Here is a 22,618-nt window from a genome sequence, read left to right as displayed (position 1 = left end):
ATTAAATATATACCTTAGGAATTCATTAACAGGTTTTTTTAGGGGGTGTCTAGATATTTTAGAAGGCATATAGAAAAATAACTCATTCTAAAGCATTTCAAAGTACTTTATAAATACTAATTACCTATTTTATAGATCAGAAATTAGAGATTTAAAGCTTAAAAAGTATTATTTCTAAAAATCTATATTATTGAAAATATCAAAGTTGTAATCAACTTATATTTAGTATGGTCTTTAATGGGAATTTTCTTTTAAGATTTTTATTTGTATTCCAAATAAACTCATTTGAATCCCAGTTTTAAAAGCTAAACTGTTGATGAAGATATGGAATAAATATTATACTCAGCATAGTTGTTAAAGAGAATACTTCAGTATGTTTTAAAAGTATGCTGATATTAAGAGATCAGATTTAGCGCTATGTTTTGACATTTTTATTGTGTGTTCAATGTGTACTTTTGTCAGTCTTGTTTTCCACCTTTCATCCATCATTTTATTTTTTTTTTCTGCTTTCTTATGGAGGTGCTTAAACTTGAGGTAATGTGTTTTTGGAAGGCTTTTAATATTAGTCATACTTTTAATGTAGTACCTTTATCATCATATGACAATATTGTGTATTAAGACAATTTCAGAAATTCGGAAATATGCTCATTTTTATTTTTATCAATCAAGCAAATTTCTAACCATCTTTAAATGATTATTTACTAAAACTAGTAGAATATTAGGACAATAATTATAATTCTATACTACTAGCAGGATGTTTGCTCGAAAAAGCTTTCCTTAATTATTTTGTAATTTAAAGTCTTTTAGTAAAAATTCAATGTTGAATTCAATAACGTGGCTTCAAGGAATACAAACTATTTATAGGGTCTGATACACAGTTTCCATGGCAACGAATATATTAACTCCTTGGAGATAGAATCACTCATTCCTTTAGCGAGTATCTTTTGAGTGCCAAAGCGTTAGCAGATGTTTTAGATGTGGGGAATGTAACAGTGAATAAGACAGAGTGCCTGCTCTCATAAAGCTTATATTCCTTTGTGGAAGCCAAACAGTATATAAGTAAACCAAATCATGATAGAAAGTCAGTTAATGCTGAGTGCTATAAAGAAAAATAAAGCAGAGGATGCAGTAGTGGAGCTGGCAGTAATGTGGGTCCATTATAGATAGAATGATCAGGGAAGGTCTCCTCAAGGAGGGTATGTGGGAGAAGAATGAAAGAAGCAGGCATCAGACTGAAGAATTGGGAGCTGGAGAGGCGGTGCAGGCAAGTGCTAAAGCCTTCAAGGCACAGATGAGCTTGGCCTGATGTGGCCAGAGCAGAGAGCCCTTTTTGTTTGAATTTCACACTGAACGGGAGTGTATTGATTTCATTTGAAATTTTGTCTCTCTTTAATCTTTATTTTTTCCCCCAAATATAAACACCATACTTGATCATTGTAAAAGATTCATAATGTACAATAGAGAAAGTGAAAGTTTCTGTAATTCACTGCCCTCCCTCCCCTTCTCCATAATTAAAATGTTCCTTTTGGTGTGTGCTCTTCATTTTAAATGCTTGCTTTTTTCTTTTTAAAAACTCTAGTTTTGAAAAATATACATACTTAGTGTACAGTTGGTAAATTATACACCTAATGTTCAGTTATTTAGGTGTTAACATTATAAAATCATTTATAAGAATATATCTAAAAACTATAAAATATAACAACTATTTTTGGATATATTTTCTTCATATTTTGCTTGATTTCTTCTACATGTTGGAATTTATCAGCACGATAGATACTAGAGAGATGTTATACCTGGCTTGATATATCTTATGAATTTTAATGTGGGATCATGGTGTTTTAATGAAATATACTCATAATTTGCATTTTGTTTATATATTAAATTTATTGGAGTGACATTGGTTAATAAAATTAAATAGGTTTCAAGAGTACAATTCTAACTTATACTGTTATTTATTTCTGTTTATTATGTGCTAAATCCTTTGACAAGATGTTTGTAAGTAGGGATTTCAATATGATAACTTATTTTCTTTGTTAATAAGTTGTCATTTGTGCTACATGATTAAAACATAGTAATTTAAAAATAGCCAAATTATTCCTAATATTTCTATTGTCATCCTTAATGTTACTAATAGAAAATGATTCTGAGATTCCAAGTTGTTTGAAATAGCCATATGAAATACACTCCCAGTACCCAGTAACCTATATCCATATCAAGGTTACATGATCAGTTCAAGACAGAAGGTATTAGGATATGCCTTTAACTTGAAGACAGTTACAAATACATGAATAGTTAAACATTTCCTCCTTTGAATTATGTGTATACATATATGTATATATAATATATACATATGTATCAGTTGTTACATATTTTATTGAAACATCCTGTATAAGGTGTAACTATATAGTAATGTAACAAAAAGCCTTTCAATGTATCAGAACTGGTTCATTTACATGAATGTTTTCCTTAAAAGGTCAGACTATGAACATAACTCAGACATGCTGCCATTTCTAAAAACATTTTTGAAACCTCTTTGAATTGACTTTAAACCAGTTTGGAAAATATTCAAAAAGCTAGTTTCGTTAATTTATGGTTATTAAAATAAAATAAAAGAAGCCCAAGTGTTTGGTCATTCAGTTCAATCACTTACCTTGTTTATATAAGTGGCTTACAAAACTTAAAACTAAAGCCACTGTAAATGGATGAAGATATACCAACAATGAAAAGCCTTTAAAAAAAAACCCAAAAAACAAAAAAGTGCCACACATTTTGGAAGTCTTTCCAAAAGAGGAGTAGCAAAAGATCTCTTTGTATTATTGTCACAATAAATTAGTAGCCTTCTAAGTTTTCTTCCTTGAAGATGAAAGTACTTATTTATAATATATGATAACTGCTGTTTATTAAGACAATTTTACAAAAATTTGTTTTATTCAAGGTATAAAGTTTATTTACTAATAAAAAATATAGACAGTGAAAATAATTGTATCTTTAGAAATGTAAAAAATAAAAAAATAAATCCAATAAGCAATATTAGCAATACAAAGTTCTTTTATTAATGTCACTTACAGGAAACTATACTTCAAAAGCAGTGCTTAGTCTCTCTCTAGCGGTTGAAGCTTTCAAATATAGGAAGATTGTATTTTCAAGATCTTTGCTTACCTTTTTCTAATATTACTTTCAAATGATCAAACCATTGTCTTAATAATAGATGTTAATTTTCATTAAAAATACACTTTAAAGCTAATTCATGTCCAGCTATTATACCTGATCATAGAGTGACCCAGCTTAATGAAAGTAGTATATATAACTTCCGTTTGGTAACTTTGGGCAAATACTTTCCATTACACCAAAAAGATGATTCACCACTTTTCAAGGTGATTCTGTGTTGTATGTTTGCATTTAACATGCTTTTAAAAGAAAAATAAAAGGCTATGCTCTAGGAATTGGTACAAAGTGTAGACATAACTTGCATATCCTCTTTAAATTCAAGAGAATTAAAGTACAGAGTTTCAAAGTCAATAAATTCAACTTTGTAGTTTGATGCTTACTTCAGGCACATAAAGTAGGACGTCAACTTTTCATTTTATGCATTATTAAATAAATGAAGTTGTGCATTTTGGATAAATTTTAAAAATTATTTTTTTAGCCCAAAAAGATGTGGGATAGCAGGATAAAGAACCAAGTTGAAACTTCTGAGGATTATATCAATTTAACAACAACAATGACAAAACTCTATGTAATCTTAAAACCTTTGGATGCTTCCGTTTCCTTTTTCATTTTAGTTTGCTCTAATTTTTTTCTTTAGGCCACAATAAGCCAGCTAAGGAGTGAACTTGCCAAAGGCCCCCAGGAAGTTGCTGTGTATGTGCAGGAACTACAAAATCTTCAAAGTTCAGTTAATGAATTAACACAGAAAAATCAGGTGAGAGTTTAAAAACTGCATATAGTGGTAAATTGATTTTATGTATCTTAAATTTTAATCTCATCGGTTATTTACATATGGGCATAGTATAATGTGACTTCTTCTGTATTGCTTTTTGGTGTTAAGTACTTTCACATTGCTATGCAACCAATCTCCAGACCTCTTCATTTTGCAAAGCTGAAGCTCCATACTCTTTAAACAAATCCACATTCACTGCCACTTCCTGCATCACCATTCTACTTTCAATATCTATGAACTCAGTATTTTAAGTAACTTATAAAGTGGAGTCATACAGTATTTCTCTTTTTGTGCCTGGCTTATTTCACATATCATAATGTCCTCTAGGTTCTTCCATGTTGTAAATGTCAGAATTTCCTTTTTTTTTTAAGCTGAATAATATTCTATAATGTGTATATGTCATATTATTTATTCATCTGTAGATGGATACTTGGATTGCTTCCATTTTATGGCTGTTGTGAATAGTGCTTCTATGAACATGGGTACACAAATATCTCTTTGAGACTCTTTCAGTTTTCTTGGGTAGATACACAGAAGCAGAATTGCTGGATGATAGGGTAATTCTGTTTTCAGTTTTTTAAGAAAATCAGCATGAACAGTGCACAAGGATTCCACAATTTCTCCACATTTTTGCCAACATTTGTTAGTGTGTGTGTGTGCGTGTGTGTGTGTGTGTGTATGCACATGTTTATAATCACCATCCTAATGAGTGTAAGGTGGTATCTCATCATGGTTGACTTGCATTTCCCTAATAGTTAGGAGATTGAGCCTCGTATCATGTACTTGTTGGTCACGTAATTTTAATTGGGTTGTTTTGTTGTTGTTGAGTTGTAGGAGTTCTTTATATGTTTGGGATTTTAACCCCTTATTAGATATATGATTTGCAAATATTTTCTCTCATTCCTTAGGTTGTATTTTCACTCTGTTGTGTCTTTTTGTTGAGGAATAACACTCCTGTGTGTCTCCTCTACTCTCAGTAAATACTCTGACACCATGTGGGTGTTCACACCTCAACAATTCTGTGACACCAGCTGGGTGTCCTACAATCTACCTGAATTCTTAGACTATTAACATGGAGATAGCATCAGATCCCCCAGATTAAGGGTTCAGTCCCACAAGACTGCAGCACTACCCAATCAGACACCAACTAGAAGCTGGGTTTGTCACCTATAATTTTGACCAACTGGCTATAAACGGGGGGTCCCCACAGCCTCCACCTAGGGTTCAACCAATGTGCTAGAAGAACTCACAGAAGTCAGGAAAACATTTATTCTCTAGATTACTGGTTTATTATAAAAGACTGAACTAAACAACAGCCAGATGGAAGAGATACATAGGGCAAGATATGTGGGAAAGGGCATGGAATTTTCATGCTCTCTCAGTGTTCTCTCCATGTATTCACCAACCCAGAATCTCTCCAAACCCTGTCCTTTTGGGGTTTTATAGAGGCTTCATTACATAGGCATAATTGATTAACTCATTGGCCGTTGGTGATTAATTCAGCCTCCTGCCCCTCTCCCCTACCTGAGGGTGTGAGTGTGGGGTTGAAAATTCCAACCCTTTAATCACAGTTGATTCCTCTGGCAACCAGTACCCCATGCTTAGGGACTTTCTAAAAAAACAAAAACAAAAAAACAAAAACAAAAAATTACCTCGTTGACATAAACTCATAGGTGTTTAAAAGGGATTTGTGATGAATAACAAGACTTCTTTATTGCTCTCATCACATAGAAAATTCTAAGGGTTTTAGGAGTCTATTCCAGAAATGAGGATGAAGACCAAATCTGTATTTCTTATTACAAATCACAATTTCAAACCTTTGATACACAGAAGTTTTTAATTTCATGCAATTCAATTTTTTACTTTTGTTGACTGTGCTTTGGTTTCTTATCCAAGAAATCATTGCCAAATTCAATGTCATGAAGCTTTGTTTTGATTAGTATAGCTTTTAATATGTTTTGAAATCAGGAAGTGTGAGACCTCCAACTTTGTTCTTTATTTTGTGTTTTGTAATGTTACTATTTCCCACCTTGTTTCATTATAGATGAACAACAGATAATATATCGTTTGGGGGCAAGGAAAGTAATGGTATTAGTACTTTTTCCTCATGTCTTTACTTTTTTGGTGGTGAACGAATAACGGGTTATTAAACCCTTATATTCAAAGGTATGGTGAATTTTGTTGGCTTTGCTTTAGTAACTTGAACCTAATATTTTGGTGAAATATAACAAGGAAAAATCAAGAAAGAAAAGAACATGGCAGGAGGGAGAAAAAGAGGACTGACTCCATAAAAGAAGCCATAGGCGTGAATCTGCAGGAGCTGAGCAGGGCTGTTGAGGACAGGACATTGTAGACATCACTGTTTTATAGGGCTGCCAGGAGTACACTCTGACTCAACTGCACGTAGCACACAGGACTGACTGTAAATATTAAGCCTCTTGCCAGCAGCCAGGTGAACTATAGCTTGGAAGCAGATCTTCCAACTCTTTTCAAGTTTTCAGAGACTGTAGTTGTGGCCCACAGTTTACTACCCCCACCTCATGAGAGACCCTGAAATGGAACCACCCAGCTAAGCTGCTTCTGGATTCCTGACTTCACAAGCTGTGTGAAATAATAGGTACAATTCTAAGTTGCTAAGTTTTGGGGTAATTGGGTGCTTGTGCCTTGGCCAACAATTCTCAGGACTGCTTTACATTCTCAAAATTGTTATGTACCTGAAAGAGCTTTTATTTTGGGGGTTATATCTATGGATACTTATCATATTAGACATAAAATTTTAAATATTTGTTATTTTAAAAATATTAACAGTTAAGTATTAACATAATACTATTTCTTATTTTTAAAAAAATGACTATATTTTCCAAAACAAAGAATAGTGGTGATGGTTTACATTTTTGCAATCCTCTTAATGTCTAGCTTACTACGGGACAGATGGATTCTCAACCTGCTTTTATATTTTATTTTATGATGTTGAAATATATGAAGACAATTCAGTCTCATACAGATATGTACTTGGAAAAGGGATGGATATCTTAATAGCCTTTTCAGATAATTGTAGCTATTTTTGTTGTTACTACACTGAAACTAGATAGATACTTTCTCAAAAGTTAGTTACAGTGTAGAATCTGAAACCATAACAGTGTATTTTTGTACTTTGTAACATTAAATTTCATTCCTCTATCTTGCTTTTTGAGTGTGTATTTCCTGTGCAAGATTTTGTAACATCATGTGTTAGTCATGTGGAAAATATTTGTTCACTGAGTTATGTAAACCCTTCAAATATTGACACATTTCATTGTATAAAAACAATCATATCTGTCAATATCACTATCAATCTCAGAATAGGCTTAAATGGCAAGCTCAGGGTGGTGGATACAAGTGTTCCAAAATTCTAAGCTTCATCTGAAAGCTTTAATATGATCATTGACAGCAAATACAATCAGTTCTGTTCTTTGAAGTGATAGATTCTCCTTCTCCCCATGTCTGAATAATCAGTTTGTCTTTCATTCTTTTCAGTAAAAATGGTGTTTCATGAAAAAAAAGCATCTAGCTCAGCTTATAATTCAAATATATAAATGCTTTTCCATGTGACAGATTATTTGGAATGTAGCAGCAGTGATCCATATGTACTTCCTATTTTTTCACACAGTTTTGCTGTTTCCTTGCTATTACAAATATTGTAGCTATGAATATTCACATAGAAGTCTCATGCATTTGTGCAAGAATTTCTCTGTTCTATACTCCTAGGTAAGTGAAATTTCTGGGTTGTAGACTACACATATGTTCACATTTACTAGGTGACCCCTCAAACTATTTTCCAAAGTAATTATATCAGTTTACAAGGGTTGGTGGTGTATCTCTTCGAAGCTGACCAGGATGTATACATGCAGTGGATGTTTATGATCAGTGTAACTTACTATGTACTTTTGAAATATTAAACTAGTAATAAAGGACATGATTTGAATTTGATAACCTGAGATGGATGGTCAGGTAATGGAGCACACACGTACATATCATACACATTGTTAAAGGAAGTACTATGCTATTTTTTGAATAATACATGGAATCATGGTAGTTTAGTGTGGTAAAATTAGAATGTTTTTGATTAGGGAATAGGATCTTCACTAACCCTAATAATTCTTATACAAGACTTCACAATTTTTTTTCAAAGTAGTTTCCTATTTAGGATGTGTTCACCAGTTAGCGAAGCACAGAGGTGCCTCTACCTTTTCTTACCATCCTTGCTGTCTCCTGCACCCCTCCTCACCCCCTGTCCTTGGCAAACCATAATTGTTGACAGTGGTGATATCCAAGTATTTTGAATTTGGAAATCTCTGTATATGGTCTTTTGAAGGTTATAGCATAACATGCCTTGAGCAGCTTTAGTGGATCTTAGGCAGCATCCAGGTAGATAGGTAACACTGTAATATGTAATGAATGGAAAAAATAACTGTATTTGTGCTAATGTCAAAATTTTCAGCATTAAACCAGTTTTTTGTAACTGCTGGCTTTGAAAACTTAAAAACAAAAGGGGAATATTGAAGAAACTTCATTTTTTAGCTTTTATAAGAATCATATACTGACGTTCAAGCAAAATTCTGCAGCTCAATTTAATTAACTATTTACACATAAATGCTGAGCCAAATCATATGCTTATTTAAGGTACTAATACAATATAGGTGATTGTAAGATTGTAAGGTATTTTCGAGTTGTAAGATTGTAAGGTATTTTCTGAGTCTCACTTCTTACCCTTTTCCATCTTTCACTGCTCTCCCCTTTCCGTCAGTCCTAGTATTGCAGTGCTCATAGGCCAAAATGAGGGCCAGATGGCAAGAGTTATATTGCTTTGTATTACCACTGTATTGCAAAGTGGTATATTGATCTGAACTGTATAGTACAGTGGTCAAAGGCATGTTTAAATCTCAGCTTTGCCACTGACTGGCTGTGACACTCAACCTTACAAAGCCTGTTTCCTCTTCTGCTAAGAAGTGCCAATATGCCCCCTTTGCCTCTGGGGGTTGATATGAGTATTAAAGAAAGTAATAGATGTTAAAGTGCTCAGATTTAATTACTGACACTTAGTAAGCACTTCAGTAAATATTTGTTTTCATTTTTGTTTGGTAAGTGTTACGATACAGGGTTGGGTCAGAACCAAGGTGGAAGTTTTCCTAACTTATTGCCTAGTAACTAAGGAAAGGCTTTTGTGGAAGACGTAGATTTTTAGCTTAGTCTTTAAGGATTCCAAAGAGCATTTCACTTGGCAGAGGAGTTAATGACATTCATTTTGAGAGCTAGAAATACAGAAGGCATGGGAATATATAAAAACAAAATTCGAGATGTTGGAGAGCTACAAGTAGTTCAGTTTGTTGATTCTTACCAAGCTGTTTGGAGAAACAAATGGGATGAGACCCTGAAACCACTTTGTAAGCTATCAAGCATTAAAAAAAAATGCAATTTTTTTGCATTCATTCTCATTATCTGGGCAAGTAACAAGTGAATAATGGAGCTTAATACAGGGAAATTGACTCTGTAAGAAAATATATGGGGAGAAGAGTTGGTGAAAAAAATCAAAAGAGGACTGGACATTTGGAAGGAAATAATTTTTCCTATGCAAATAATAATAATGTTATGAGTTAGGCTTAACATTCATTTTATAATTTAAACTTGAATAAGATATATTTTGGGGAGCACAAATTGACTCATTGAGTGTCTAAATTGTGTTGTGAAAAATGTGTTGGACTTAGAATAATCATACGTGACTTTACCAGTTGGCCAAGTCATATTGAGGTCTTTCAACTGTAGCTTCCTCGTCTGTCTGATGGGGATGATAATGTCTAACTCACATTTTGTTGTAAGGACCAGTATGGAGGGAAACTGAAAGTATTATTTTCTTTAATGGATTCTACTATACTTTAAAAAAATCAATTTTTAAAATTCATGTATTCACTATACTATTTTGTTCAGATTCCATTGGATGACCATAATAAGAATGAAAAGTTTACAGTGCTAAATATAGTTAGCCTTTTGCATGGAAAAATTATATAGTATAAGTGGATTAGTTTCTTCTAAAAAGAAAAAGTTGTTTAGGTTCTAAAGATATTTTAAATAAAATTTAATTATCTCCCATTTGTGCAATAAAGCAGGTAGATTTTGATTATTTTTTTAGGACAAGTGGATTTTAAACAGTCAATGGTTTTTATGTGTTTTTGCTTTTTAAAGAGTGAAGCTGTCTAAGGGGTGATTTATGTATCAGAACTAGCAGGATTTCTTGATTACTTTATAAGTAAGCCTCTGGGGAAGAAGACTCATTAACTCATTACTAGCCGTAATTTTTGTAGAGTGTTTTAAAATTATATCTTGCCTAAGTTTTCAGTATTGATGAGCACGGTTGCATTCATGAAATTCAGTAACTTAGAATTTTATTTAAAAAGATGCAACACATTTATAGATCAATGAATAGACTTAATTTAGCTTATAAATTCTAAAATAAATGTTTTTTTTCTTAAAAGAGAAAATGTGAGATTATATCAGGAAAGATTTGGAGTTAGTAACTAGTAACACAAAGAAATGTTTATAAAAAGAGAATTTTCCTAACGTATAGTTTGACTTAAATGTATTATTTTTTTCTCTAGTCATTTTGCTCTATGACTGCTTTTTAATTCTGTTGGTCAAAGCACACATATCTTGGCTAATTTTGCTGCAAACTTCTGGTTGCTCTTCTTATCTCTAAGTTTTTTCTCATCTTGTCTCTCATGTATACTTATATCATCTTTTTTGGCACTGCTTTTTCTATAATATATTCCTACTTGATAATTTACATTACTGTACTTTTTCGAAGATAAGTTACTACTACCTTTCCCTCTTTTGGTGCCTAGATTTATTACTTTCCTTGAGGTAATAGTGTTTGCTGTTTCTCCACATACAACTTGTTTGTCCATTCCTTTGTTCTTTTTGTATAGAGCAGATAGCATGAGTCACGTATACCTATTATTTAACTCCACTCACCACTTAAGCAAGCTCAAACTTTATTTTCAGGTGATTGTAATTTACTAGTTAGCCCCACCTGACTTTGTTCATTTTATTTTATTTTTTTAAATTACACTTTGAAGAAATTTGGCACAGTTTTTGTATTAATCTATTTTTGGTTGCACATTATGTTTTAACTTTCTTAGAAAAGTTCTTTTTTTTTTTTTTTTTGTATGTGTGTGTTTCATTTAGATTATAGTCTGTTTAAAGGCCAGAGGCTTTGATTGCCCTCTACTATTTCTGCATTATCCCCTTCTAGCACCCTGCATATAAAAAGTGAGTATGTCCATGGATTGACTCACCAGGCTTCATATCCCAGCTGCCTTTCTTACACATTTAAGTCAAAATTCTGATTCATATATGTAAAGATGTTGACTTAAAATGGTCAATGTTAATTGTAACAACTCCACAGAGACTAGACTTTGGCATTTGGTTAGGCTGGGTGATTCAGATCTTTGATTGGAGGTTTCATTTTTATATTTTGTACTTGATTGTATTGAGTAAAATAAAAAATATAAAGCAGGTAAGTGATATTTTTAGATCACTATTTTTACATACTTAGAAAGAAATTGTAATTAGTCTTAAACTTGTGACTCTTAAAAATGGTTTTTATCAAGAAGAGAAAAAACAAAACAAAAACAAGGAATGAGTAGGGTCAGGCATACTAGTGTAGTGACTGGGATTGCTATGCTAACGCTCTTACTAACTGTGAAATTCAAAGCCAGAAGTCAGAATTGCCATAGTATGTTGTTATTCAAAATAATTTTTGATGATAGAAGGGTAGTTTTAATTTTAACTCAAATGCGAGCATACAAATATTCTTACCCTAAGGAATCTAGTAGATTTTAGGGTTTACACTTTAAGTCAAAATTTTGTTAGTAATTCTTAAATTATATTAAAATTTTAGTTAAGTGGACCAATAATCATAATTTAGTATGTAATAATTCTTCTTGGCCAGAGTATTTTTCACTGTTTTTATATTATAATATTGACTAAAACATTTAGTAGGAGATGATACTTCTTTAAAATTGTTTGGATAATTAAAAATATTAGAAAAGGAAATAAATTGTTAAATTGATATTTCAGAGCTTGACTGAAAAGTTACTGAAGAAAGAACTCGACTACACTCAGTTAGAAGATAAACATAATGAAGAATGTATGAGTAAAAAGAATATACAAGCAAGCCTCCATCAAAAAGACCTAGATTATCAACAGCTTCAGTCAAGATTATCTACATCTGAAACCTCACTGCAGAGAATACAGGCAGAATTATGTGAAAAGGGAGAAGCTACTCAAAAGCTCAAAGAAGAATTATCAGAAGTAGAGACCAAGTACCAGCATCTCAAGGCAGAGTTTAAACAGCTACAGCAGCAGAGGGAAGAAAAGGAGCAGCATGGGCTACAGCTCCAAAGTGAAGTTCATCAAGTAAGAGATGTTTTACTTATTTGAATGGCTCCAATCATTTCTTTTTAGTGTGTTTGATGGTTATTTGGCCTTAACATAGTTTATTAAAAATTACCAGTTAAAAATTAACTTTTAATTTTCACAACTATAGTATTGAGTCAGACCTCATTTCCTTTCATTTCAGCTTCCCTTAAGAGGAAAAAAAAATGATAGTATCTATCAGAGTATTGTTGTGAAATGTTTATGAATTCGTGCATATCATTGCTTAGTATGTGGTAGCTACTCAGCAGGTTTTAACTTTTGTAATTAATTCAAATTGTTGACAATTCTTTAACTTAAAGATTCTTATCCTTTTTCTTTTTTTGTTACTGAATTTTCAAAATATAATTATTGTTAAACCAATAATATAAAAATTAGATATTTTAAAAGAAGAAAACATATTAGTCCTAACAAGTATTTTTTATTAGAAAATAATGTCTATCAGATGAAGTTTAATGCAAGTTTTGAATTTGCTATTAATTTAATTTTTGAATTATGTATTCTAATTATTTCTTGTAGATAACACTAATAATTGGTTGAAAAATGGAAATTTGGGGAAGAATAAAGTCCTCCCACTTTTTTGATAGTGTTCAACTATTTTCACTTAAATGGCAGTGATGCTTGCTTTTGTAGCATCAATTCTTCTGTCTTCTCGGCCTGAGATATTCTTCCTATTCCTCTTCTCCTTGATAAATACTAATTATTTCACTTGTCACTTTTCTACAAATCTTTTTCTGAACAATGCCACTTCTAACCCTCCCCCTCCCAAAAGATGGCTCAGCTGTGTACATATCGACTTTTTTACTTACCACATTATAGTTATATTACCATACCTGTTTCTTCACTAGACTCTCAACTCTCTGGGTGCAAAGACCATGTTTTACTAATTTTTTTAATCCTCACTACTTGGCACATTGTTTGTTAATCAGCAAATGTTTTAGTGAGTAAGTAAGTGAATGAATAAATGCAGACATTTCGTAATGGAAGGAAACTGGGGCTTGGGGATATCGGTGAATAAAATCACTTAGATATTTGACTTTCAGTTCAGATAAACAAACTGGGCGTTTATGGTTTGTACAAGACATTGTGCCTTATTGTTAGGAGATACAGAAGTGAAAAAGAACACAGTACCTACCTTTAATAGTTATGCATATCTCATTGAGAATAAGGTAAGTGCCTATCCCATACCAAAGAACGTGAGAAATACAATAAAATGATCCCATATAAACACACTACGAGAATTTAGAAGAGTTCCTCTCCCACATAGTACTTCATATTGTGTAATTATTTTATCCACTTATGTGATCAGGAAAATCTTTGTGTGAGAGAAAGGTGATGCTTGAAATTGTGATATTGGATAGTTTTAGGCAAGGAACGCTTTGAAGGCAGGAGGGTCTTCCAGGCAGAAGGAATAGCGTGAGTAAACTAGTGGCAAGCAAGTATTACAGGACCCAGGAAGGGACACTGATTTGCTCTTAGGATAGTATGTGTAATAGGAGTGGACTATTGTGACTGGAAAGAGCATTTGGGACTTTATTATGTAGGGTCTGGAATAGCAGGCTGAGGAATTCGGGCTGCATTTGGTTGTCAGTGGGTGGAGGGAGGGGCATCAGGAATTTCTGAGCACCTACTCGAACACAAATTTTTATACGAAGCCTTGAATATGTGATGATTTGGTTCAGTCACAGTTCTGTACAAAACAAAGAGGTCATAGTGAAAACCTTGAAGTGATGCCATTTAGCTTCTTTCTTTCAGCGTAGTGTCTGGATTCCACCATCAAAGTATGTCTCAAATCTGTCTACCTCGTTTCATCTGGACTGCTCCCACCCTTCCCCTAAGCCACCGTCACTGATGACCTGGGCGACTGTGTTAGCCCTCCTCTAAGTTTCCCTTCTTCTAGTGACCTCCTTCATCTATTCTCCATAAAGAAGACAGGCAGACATTTTTAAAACATGAAGGATATCACTTTCTTCCTCTCCTTAACACTCTGTTTAAAGTGGTTTTGCATTACATTTCAAACCGAAACCAAATGACTTAATTTGGTGTATAAGCCTCTGTGTGGAGTATGGTCCACACTGTGTCTGCAGACTCCTTTTTCCTACTGCGGTAAAGCCATGTTGGTCTCCTTTCAGGTCCTCAGACACACCAGCGTTTCAGGTGCTTTCCTGCCTTAGGGCCTCGGCCTGTGTTTGTTCCTTCTCGGTGTGCTCTTGACTTCAGGTCTTCACAAGGCTGGCTTAGGTGCCATTTCCTCAACAAAGCCTTCCAGGACCACTCTGTTTAAATAGTTTGTTCCTTATATTCTGGAAGCTTCTTTTTTCTTCTTCTTTATAATGCGTTGTACTGTATATTAGTTTTTTGTTTCCTTCCATATTGTCTACAATCCCCATTGGACTGTGAGCTCCTTAATGTGAGGAATTTGTTTTATTCTATATTCTCTCAGCCTCTACACTCAGGGCTTTCAGTAAATATCTGTTGCAAGAATGGAAGGGAACCTCACCTTAAACCTTTTTTTCAATATCCTTAAAGCATATAGGCACAAACTGGGTTTGCTTTGCTCTCCACTGTATCATACTCAGCATCCATTTCAGTGCCGACAAAATTACATAGCTGGCAATTGTCAACAAAGGACTTGAAAACAAAGTAGCATATATGCTTCATATTTGTGTTCATGAGCACTTCGAAAATAGCCACACATGTGCAGATAATGATTTGTTTTGTAATTAAAAAATTAGATGTCATCAATTTAACTTTTAAAAATCATCTAACATGCCATCTTGAATAGCCTAGTGGTTTATCTGTATGGATTTAGGAACCAGCTTCCTGAGTTCTAATTCTGTGGTCTACAAACTGTGTGATCTCATGCAAGTTATCTAATTTGTGTCTCACCTTGCTCACCGATAAAATGAAGATAATAATGGAGCGTTCTCCATAGGGTTATTATAAGTATTAAATTAGTTAATATTTGTGAAGCATGTAAAATATGGCCTGGAGCGTAGTAAACATTATTAGGAATATAATGAATAAAGAATTATGAAAATACGTTTGCAAAACTGAATTTATTAAAGAACATATGCATATATACATATATCTGAAATTACAACTTTAAGGTTGACCCATTTATTAATAACTCCAGTGTGTATTATTTTTAACTTCTTTTTCTTTAACATATTTACTCAAAAATAGTATTGGCATCATTGTATAAGGGATTTTGGTCTGCTTACATCCTTGGGCACCTTTAATTTGAGATTCATTTCTTTATTAAAGTTCAGAGATTTATCAGGAATTATACAGTAATGTCTGACAAAGTTATAAAAATTACATATCTTTTTTTGCACTCTCTTTAGTAAATCTTCACTTTGGAGCAATAGTTATCTTTAATTTTGTCATTCTCAACTCTGTACAACAAAATCACCTGGGGAGATTTAAAAAATTACCGATATCAAGGCCTCACCCATGGTATAGTTGCATCAGAATCTCTGGCATATGCCTGGGCATTGGTATATTTAAACGTCTCCCTTGTGATTGTACTGTGTGCAGTTGAGATTGAAAACTGCTTCTCTTTAAAGTGTTGCTTTTCGGCACATGATTTCTGAATTCTCCTGAATCTAAATATCATCTGATTCTTGTTATTGAAAACATGGATTTCTCGACTTCAGCTCAAATGTACTCAGTCTAACTTGTAGGGGAGAAGTCTGATTATCCGTGTATTAACAATGATATCAGGACATTCTTATCCAGCAAGCTTATGGACTAAACATGGGTGATGTCTGTTTGGAAGAGATCCAGCACTTAGATGCTGGAAATACAAGTTTACTTTGAAGGCCTGCTTTGCTTGCATATACCAGGATTGGGCCTAATTGTTTCCGTGAGAAGGGAAAGGTTGGGGTAGTTATTAGAGTGCCAGTTCATTGCATTTTTAGAAGAATGAAAAGGAGACAGATGTCACGGTGCTGGCTAAGGACAAGGGTAAAATAAATACGTTCTCTTTAACTGTTGCTGCCTCCTGTTTTAGTTAGATGGAAACATATTTCAATTCAGAAATTAACTTTCTTTTTAAATTAAGGATAGGATATATTCTGATAGCTGCAGTTTTTTTCATAGCGTAAGAAAATAGTGTGTGTCCATTTTCTGATAGAATTTTACTTTTTCCTTGCCAACTATGAATTGTTATAGAGAAATATGCAAGTATAGAGCGTATAAGTATAAACATGACGCAAGGGCTATAGATTCTTAATATTTTAAGATTTAACATGAATAGTTTAGATTGAAAGCAATTGTATAGAATGTTTTGTATTAATTTATTGAGGCATATGCATTTGTTTGTGTTTTGAGGCTGGTGTGTCAGAGCCTTGCCAAATGTCCTACATACTTATCTCCACACAACTCTTTTTTGCTCTACATGCCCAGCACTTGTGCAGTAATTCTTCAGAAGTAATTCAAACTTTTATCTTTTTAAAATGGGTTTTAATGGAAAGCAGCCCCCCACCCCTAATCCTAAGAGAAGGTTACTGTTAATTCTGGTGGTATTAGAGAATATAAAGAATTTGAGAATGTGATGGTTCTTAGCTTCAGGTCAAATTTCTCCTTTAGTTTTAACTGGGTGGCAATTTTAGAGTGAGTGAGGGTGACCTAATATTTAAAAAAAATAGATTCTTTTCTCTATTTTATGTAGAAATTATGTGCCATTTTGAGGATTTTGAAGTGCTTTGTGCTCTCTTCAATACACAATGAAAAGAGGTCAAGTGTGGTGGTTCATAACTATAGAAACACAACAAGAATCACTGTGGAATATTTAAAAAGTACTTTGGAATAGGTCTGTGTGTGCGCTGTCTTAATTTTTAAGTTTCATTTTATTATTTTAAGTTCTTCAAGTGATTCCAACCCTTATGCCTAAACAAGATCCTGTGGTTCATTGTATTTTTTTTAAGAGAGCAAGAAAACCAGAAACTGTGATGTTTAATTATAATTTTATGTGATTCATCATAATTTATGTGATTAAAATTCAGTTGGATCTTAAGTTCCCCCAAAGTATCGTAAAAATTACAATATTATACTTATATTGGAGAAAAGTAAAACGATGTTTGGAAAAACAGGCGATGGTGGTGATGGTAGTGTCTGTGTTTATACATGTGTCTATACTTGTTTTATTTTTGAAAGTTACATGGCAAACTTCTGGAGACAGAGCGCCAACTAGGAGAAGCGCATGGCAGGCTGAAGGAACAGAGACAGCTTTCAAGTGAAAAGTTGATGGATAAAGAACAACAAGTGGCTGACCTACAACTCAAACTTTCTCGTTTAGAAGAACAAGTAAGCTAGCATTTCAAATGAGTTTATATTAGCAAATTTGTTGATAGATTTGAGGCATCTTGAATATTGTTGTGGTTCAGTCTTTTCATTGTCAAGAGCTTTTAACTGGACAGTTCCTTTTTTTTTTAACTTTAAATTGTGACATTTATTTTTCCCCAATAAAAACATCCTACTTATTAACTACATTAAGTCATTTTGTTGTAACTATGTGCCCTACAGTGCTCAACAAAAATGTAAAAGAATACTACCCTTTAGGCAGTATTCCTGCTTTAGGCAGGAAAAATTCTGGCGGTGAACCTCTGTCAGGTTGCTGAGGAAGAGTCTACCTACCCAGGAAGGACCACTTCCTAATGAAACAGTGAAAAATGAATAGTTGATGAGGGTCATTGGTGGCACGTACATGGTGCATAGAAACTTTGAGTTTGCATTCAAAGATTGACAATTTTAAAAATCACACAGAAGATTGAATGCTTTCCTAATTAAAGGTGTAGTTGCCAAAAATCCTATTATTTGGCTAAAGTAAAAGTTATCATTGCATTATGTCTTTTATTAGAATTGAACAAATGCTGAGAGTTAAAATCTGTAGCTTCAGCAACAGATTTTTTTCTTGACCCAAAATCTTAGATGTGTTAGATGATCCTATTTTTTTCCAATAAGTGATAATTATGATTGTACAAAATATATAGATATAGATATAATTTACATATCTATATCTATACCTATAGTGTGGTTTAGATAATTGTTACAAAAATTTGTATGTAATTAATTCCTTGATCATATTAGTATACAAAAAACAATAATAAAGTAAATGCCCGCCTAGAGAAAGAACTGTATTCTTTTCAGGATGAGAGTCTATTCCTAGGGAATAGTTTCCTAATCATGATATTAAGCTTTTATAAGTAATGACATATTACTCCTAAGGTTGATTATATATTGTCTGAATTTAGTTTTCTATTCAGACTTGAGAATTGTGAGATTTGAAGTAATGCCAGGTGTTTATGAATGACAGCATTATGCCTTTAAGTTGTCAACTGACAGTCTACATTTTTTTTAAGTTGAAGGAAAAAGTAACAAATTTCACAGAATTGCAGCATCAATTAGATAAAACAAAGCAACAGCATCAAGAACAACAAGCTCTTCAGCAAAGCACTACAGCAAAACTTCGAGAAGCTCAGGTAAATATTATTTGAATTATTAGTTTTTTAAACAAAAATAGCCAAATCATTATTTTTTTGTTTTGGTAAAACTAGATAATGTAAAATACCTGATTATGAAGGCTGTTGGTAATTTTCAGTATCTGGATAATCAGAAAACCTTTTTCTTTTGATTGGTATGTTGAAAATTTTCTTTAAAATATTTTGAAATTATTTATTATAAATAGATTTATTATATATTATAAATAAATTTTTTATTTATAAAAATATTTAGTTATTAAATTTCTTAACTAAATCTATTACATTTATTTAAATAAAATGTGTTTATTATTTATTTTATACATAATATATTATTATTTAGTATTGTTTATTATTTATTAATTTATTATACAGTTACTGTTGATATACAAAATTATATTAGTTTTAGATGTATTGTTTAAATAACTCATTTGAAAATTTAAAAAATACAAATACAATTTCTGGGTTTAGTTAGCCTAATAAAAAAGAACATTTTGTATTTCCTGGAGTAGAACTTAATGTTTGTTGGTCATGTCTTTCCCTGCTTCAGAACTATTGTATCAACATTGAAATTGTAGGTTTAGAAAATATAAGTGATTGGTTAAATTCATAATACGTGAGAAGATTGAAAGAAGTTAAATTTTTGTTTTGTTATGGTGAGGGGAAGAAGGTGCCTAAATGTTTGACTTTGGCATTCACTTACTCCTTCAACCTTTCATTAATTCATTGACAATAACTGAGGACTATATGCCAGGCCCTGTGATAAGCTCTGAAATAAAGAGATGAGTAAGACACAGTGCTGCCTTCTAGGAATGGCAATCTAATGCTGTGCACACAGAAACAAGGTTGGAGTTTAAAGGAGGCAGTAAGAAACATGCCTTCTCTCCTTTTTGAATTTGGAGAGTGGCCTGGGAGTCACACGGACAGAGATCAAAGTGCTGTATTCACATATTTGTTCTTTCATTCAATGAGTCAACAAATATGTATTAATGTCTGCTCTTAGCCAAGGAAGTGATTTTGTAGACATGACAGTGAAGAAAACAGATAAAAATGTCTGCTCCCATGGCGCTTAGTGAGGGACAAACAATAGCCAAGATAAGTAGGCAAAATATTATACATAGTGTGTTAAAATGGTAACAAGTGTTAGGGCTGAGAAAAGGGCGAGGAGTAGGAAGTATCTAGGAAGCTGGAGGTCAATGACTGCAATGTTAGATAGCTGTGCCAGGGAAGGCCTCTCTGAGCTGAGGAAAGTCCTGAAGGAAGAAAAGAGGCTGTGAGCACTGTGGATATCAGAGAGAAGAACATCAGTGTACTAAAAGGCCCTGAGGCAAGAGCATATCTAAGGAACATAGGAAAGCCAGTGGCTGCAGTGGTGTGAATAATGAGAAGTATTAAAAGGGGCACAGTCAGAGGAGATCATAGAGGGTCAGAACATGTAGAGCCTCCCAGAAGGGAGAGAGAGGCATGTTACTGGAAATTTTAAGGATTTTACTCTGAGTGGGGTGAGAAATCATTGGAGGGTTCTAAGCAAAGGAGTAACATGATCTGACTTAGAATTTCACAGCCTTACCCGGGGTGCTGTATTGAGAGTAGACTGTGGGGGCACATGAGAAGCAAATAAATTAGCTGAGAGACTACTACAATAATCCAGACAATAAATGATGTAGGTTAGACCAGAGTGCAAAAAGTACAGGTAGTGAGAAATGGTTGGTTTCCAGATGTAGGTAAAGGTAACGGTGAAGCTGATAAATACTGATAGATGGATGTGGGACATGTAGAGAGAAGTCAAGAATGAGTCCAAGGATTTTGGCTTGGATAGTCAGAAGGATGGAGGTCAAGCAAGATGAAGGCTGAAAATCCTATTGGATTTGGCATCATGGAGGTCATTGATGACATTGGTAAGAGCAATTTGGGTAGAGCAGGAGGGCTGAAAGCCCGATGGAGAGAATTCAAGAGAAAATGGGAAGAGAGAAGTTTGATAGCATGAATATAGAGAACTCTAGGAGTTTTACTCTAAAAAGTAGCAAAGAAATAGGGGGTAAACCCGAGGTAGAGAATTTGGCACAGGTCTGTAGCCCGGTGGGCTTTCCTGTACTGTACCACATAATTAAATTTATCCATCCACTCACAGACTAAGCTGGAAATGACAGTCTTTCACCTTCTTATACACAGATTGTCTCTCAGACTGAGGGGAGAGCAAGGGGCTGAATTAAATGAGCTTTGTTTTTTATCCTAACTTTCCAATTAGTTAAATTCTCATTCCCTGGGGAGGAATAAGAAAAGGATGGCAAAGAAGCCAGGCAAAGTCTCTCATATGGAAACATGAAAAGTCCTAAAACTAATTAAAAGAGATGTAATGAGTGTAGTTCTAGGTGTATATACGTATATAAAGTCATTGTGGTAGCATAGAGGATAGTTATCTAACTTGGATAGAATCTGGAAAGAGCAGTCATTAAAAACTTGCTAGAAGTGACAATCTGAATTGCAAAGGATGCATAGGTGTTTCTGGGTTGCAAAGGTGGTGATAGTGAGGCGTATACTCCAAGAAGTTACAAGGACAAGGATACTGAAGCTGGTGGCAACTAAACTGTTAGCTTTTGCTGGAGCTTCAGATGTAATGGAGAGATTAGTTAGAGAAGAGGCCAGAGCATTAGACGTGTACGTGTAAGTTAATGGAAGGCCTTGTGTGACATTTATTCTTGAAGATAGAAAGATATTGAAGGTCTTAAGGTAGAAGTACCATAGCCAAATTTGATTTTTAAGTAGCTTATTCTTATGGTTATGTGAAGGATGGATGGTGGAAGGAATATTCTGAAACAGGAGATCAGTTAAAAGATTGACAAATTCAGTAGTTTAGATGAAAAATAATAATGATCTTAGTTCAAGCAATTGTTTAAAAAGTGTCGTAGGGACAAATATTAGTAATACTTGGGAGGTAAAATAAATAGGACTTGTTGACTTAACAGTTGTAGGGAATGAGAGAGAAAAGGAATGACTTCCTGATTGATAACATTGAGTGCATGGTAAATGGAGGTGTCATTAACTGTGTTAGTGAATGTGAGACAAATGGCCATCACATTTTATGGGGGAATGTGATGAGTGTAGTTTTGGATATGTCTTGAGGCACCTATGGGATATATTAATTTAGAGCTTGGAGGAGGGGACCGTGTTATATGTATTAGCTGTGAGAGACATCAGTATAGATGAGGTAAATGGAATTATTAGAATAGATGTGGTCAGCCAGGGAAGAGAGTATCATGAGAAAAATAGGTAATGAGTAACACAAGACTTCCGGGAAACACTGGCACTTAAGGAATGGGTAAGTACAGGAAAAGCAGCCTAAAGAGAAAATGAGCAGAGTAATTAAGGAGAACCTCCGTAGTGGAAGCTAAAGGACTTCAAAGGTGGGTGTATGGTGGGGATGCCCAGTATGATCAATGAAAAATGTCCATTAGGTTAAGCAATTAAAGAGGTAAATTACTGACCTTGTTAAACATAATTTAAATAAAGCGATATAGATGAAAGTCAGATTTTTGATTGATGAGTAAATGAGAGATGAGGGAGTTAGGAAAGTAAATATGCATTATTTTTGAAATTTAAATGTGAATTGTATAAAGACTGGGCAGAAATTGGGTGGGGCTTTGTTCAGGAAGTGTCTTGAGAATGAGATGTCTGAACATGTTTAAGACAGAGGGACTGGTAGAAGGAGTAATTGAGGGTGTTGGAA

At 33.6% G+C, this 22,618-nt stretch overlaps 1 protein-coding gene across 8 annotated transcripts in view; it reads left to right on the top strand.

Annotated features, from left to right (window-relative positions):
• The window catches only part of EEA1 (early endosome antigen 1), a 114,384-nt gene that overhangs the window by 45,337 nt on the left and 46,429 nt on the right, over positions 1 to 22,618 (top strand). For 4 of the 8 annotated variants that reach the window (XM_019710310.3, XM_019710307.3, XM_074325284.2 and 1 more), the window contains 5 exons: positions 520 to 534; positions 3,806 to 3,922; positions 12,053 to 12,391; positions 17,570 to 17,719; positions 18,775 to 18,894. In XM_019710310.3, the coding sequence (XP_019565869.3) occupies positions 520 to 534; positions 3,806 to 3,922; positions 12,053 to 12,391; positions 17,570 to 17,719; positions 18,775 to 18,894 (741 nt within the window). The remainder of the gene's footprint in view (positions 1 to 519; positions 535 to 3,805; positions 3,923 to 12,052; positions 12,392 to 17,569; positions 17,720 to 18,774; positions 18,895 to 22,618) is intronic. The other 4 variants (XM_019710311.3, XM_019710309.3, XM_074325287.2 and 1 more) reach the window with 1 other exon arrangement.

This window comes from Rhinolophus sinicus, chromosome 1 (assembly GCF_057876585.1).
Source record: "Rhinolophus sinicus isolate RSI-liver-muscle chromosome 1, RSI-T2T, whole genome shotgun sequence".
NCBI lineage: Eukaryota > Metazoa > Chordata > Mammalia > Chiroptera > Rhinolophidae > Rhinolophus > Rhinolophus sinicus.
This window is presented reverse-complemented; position numbering and strand designations above follow the sequence as displayed.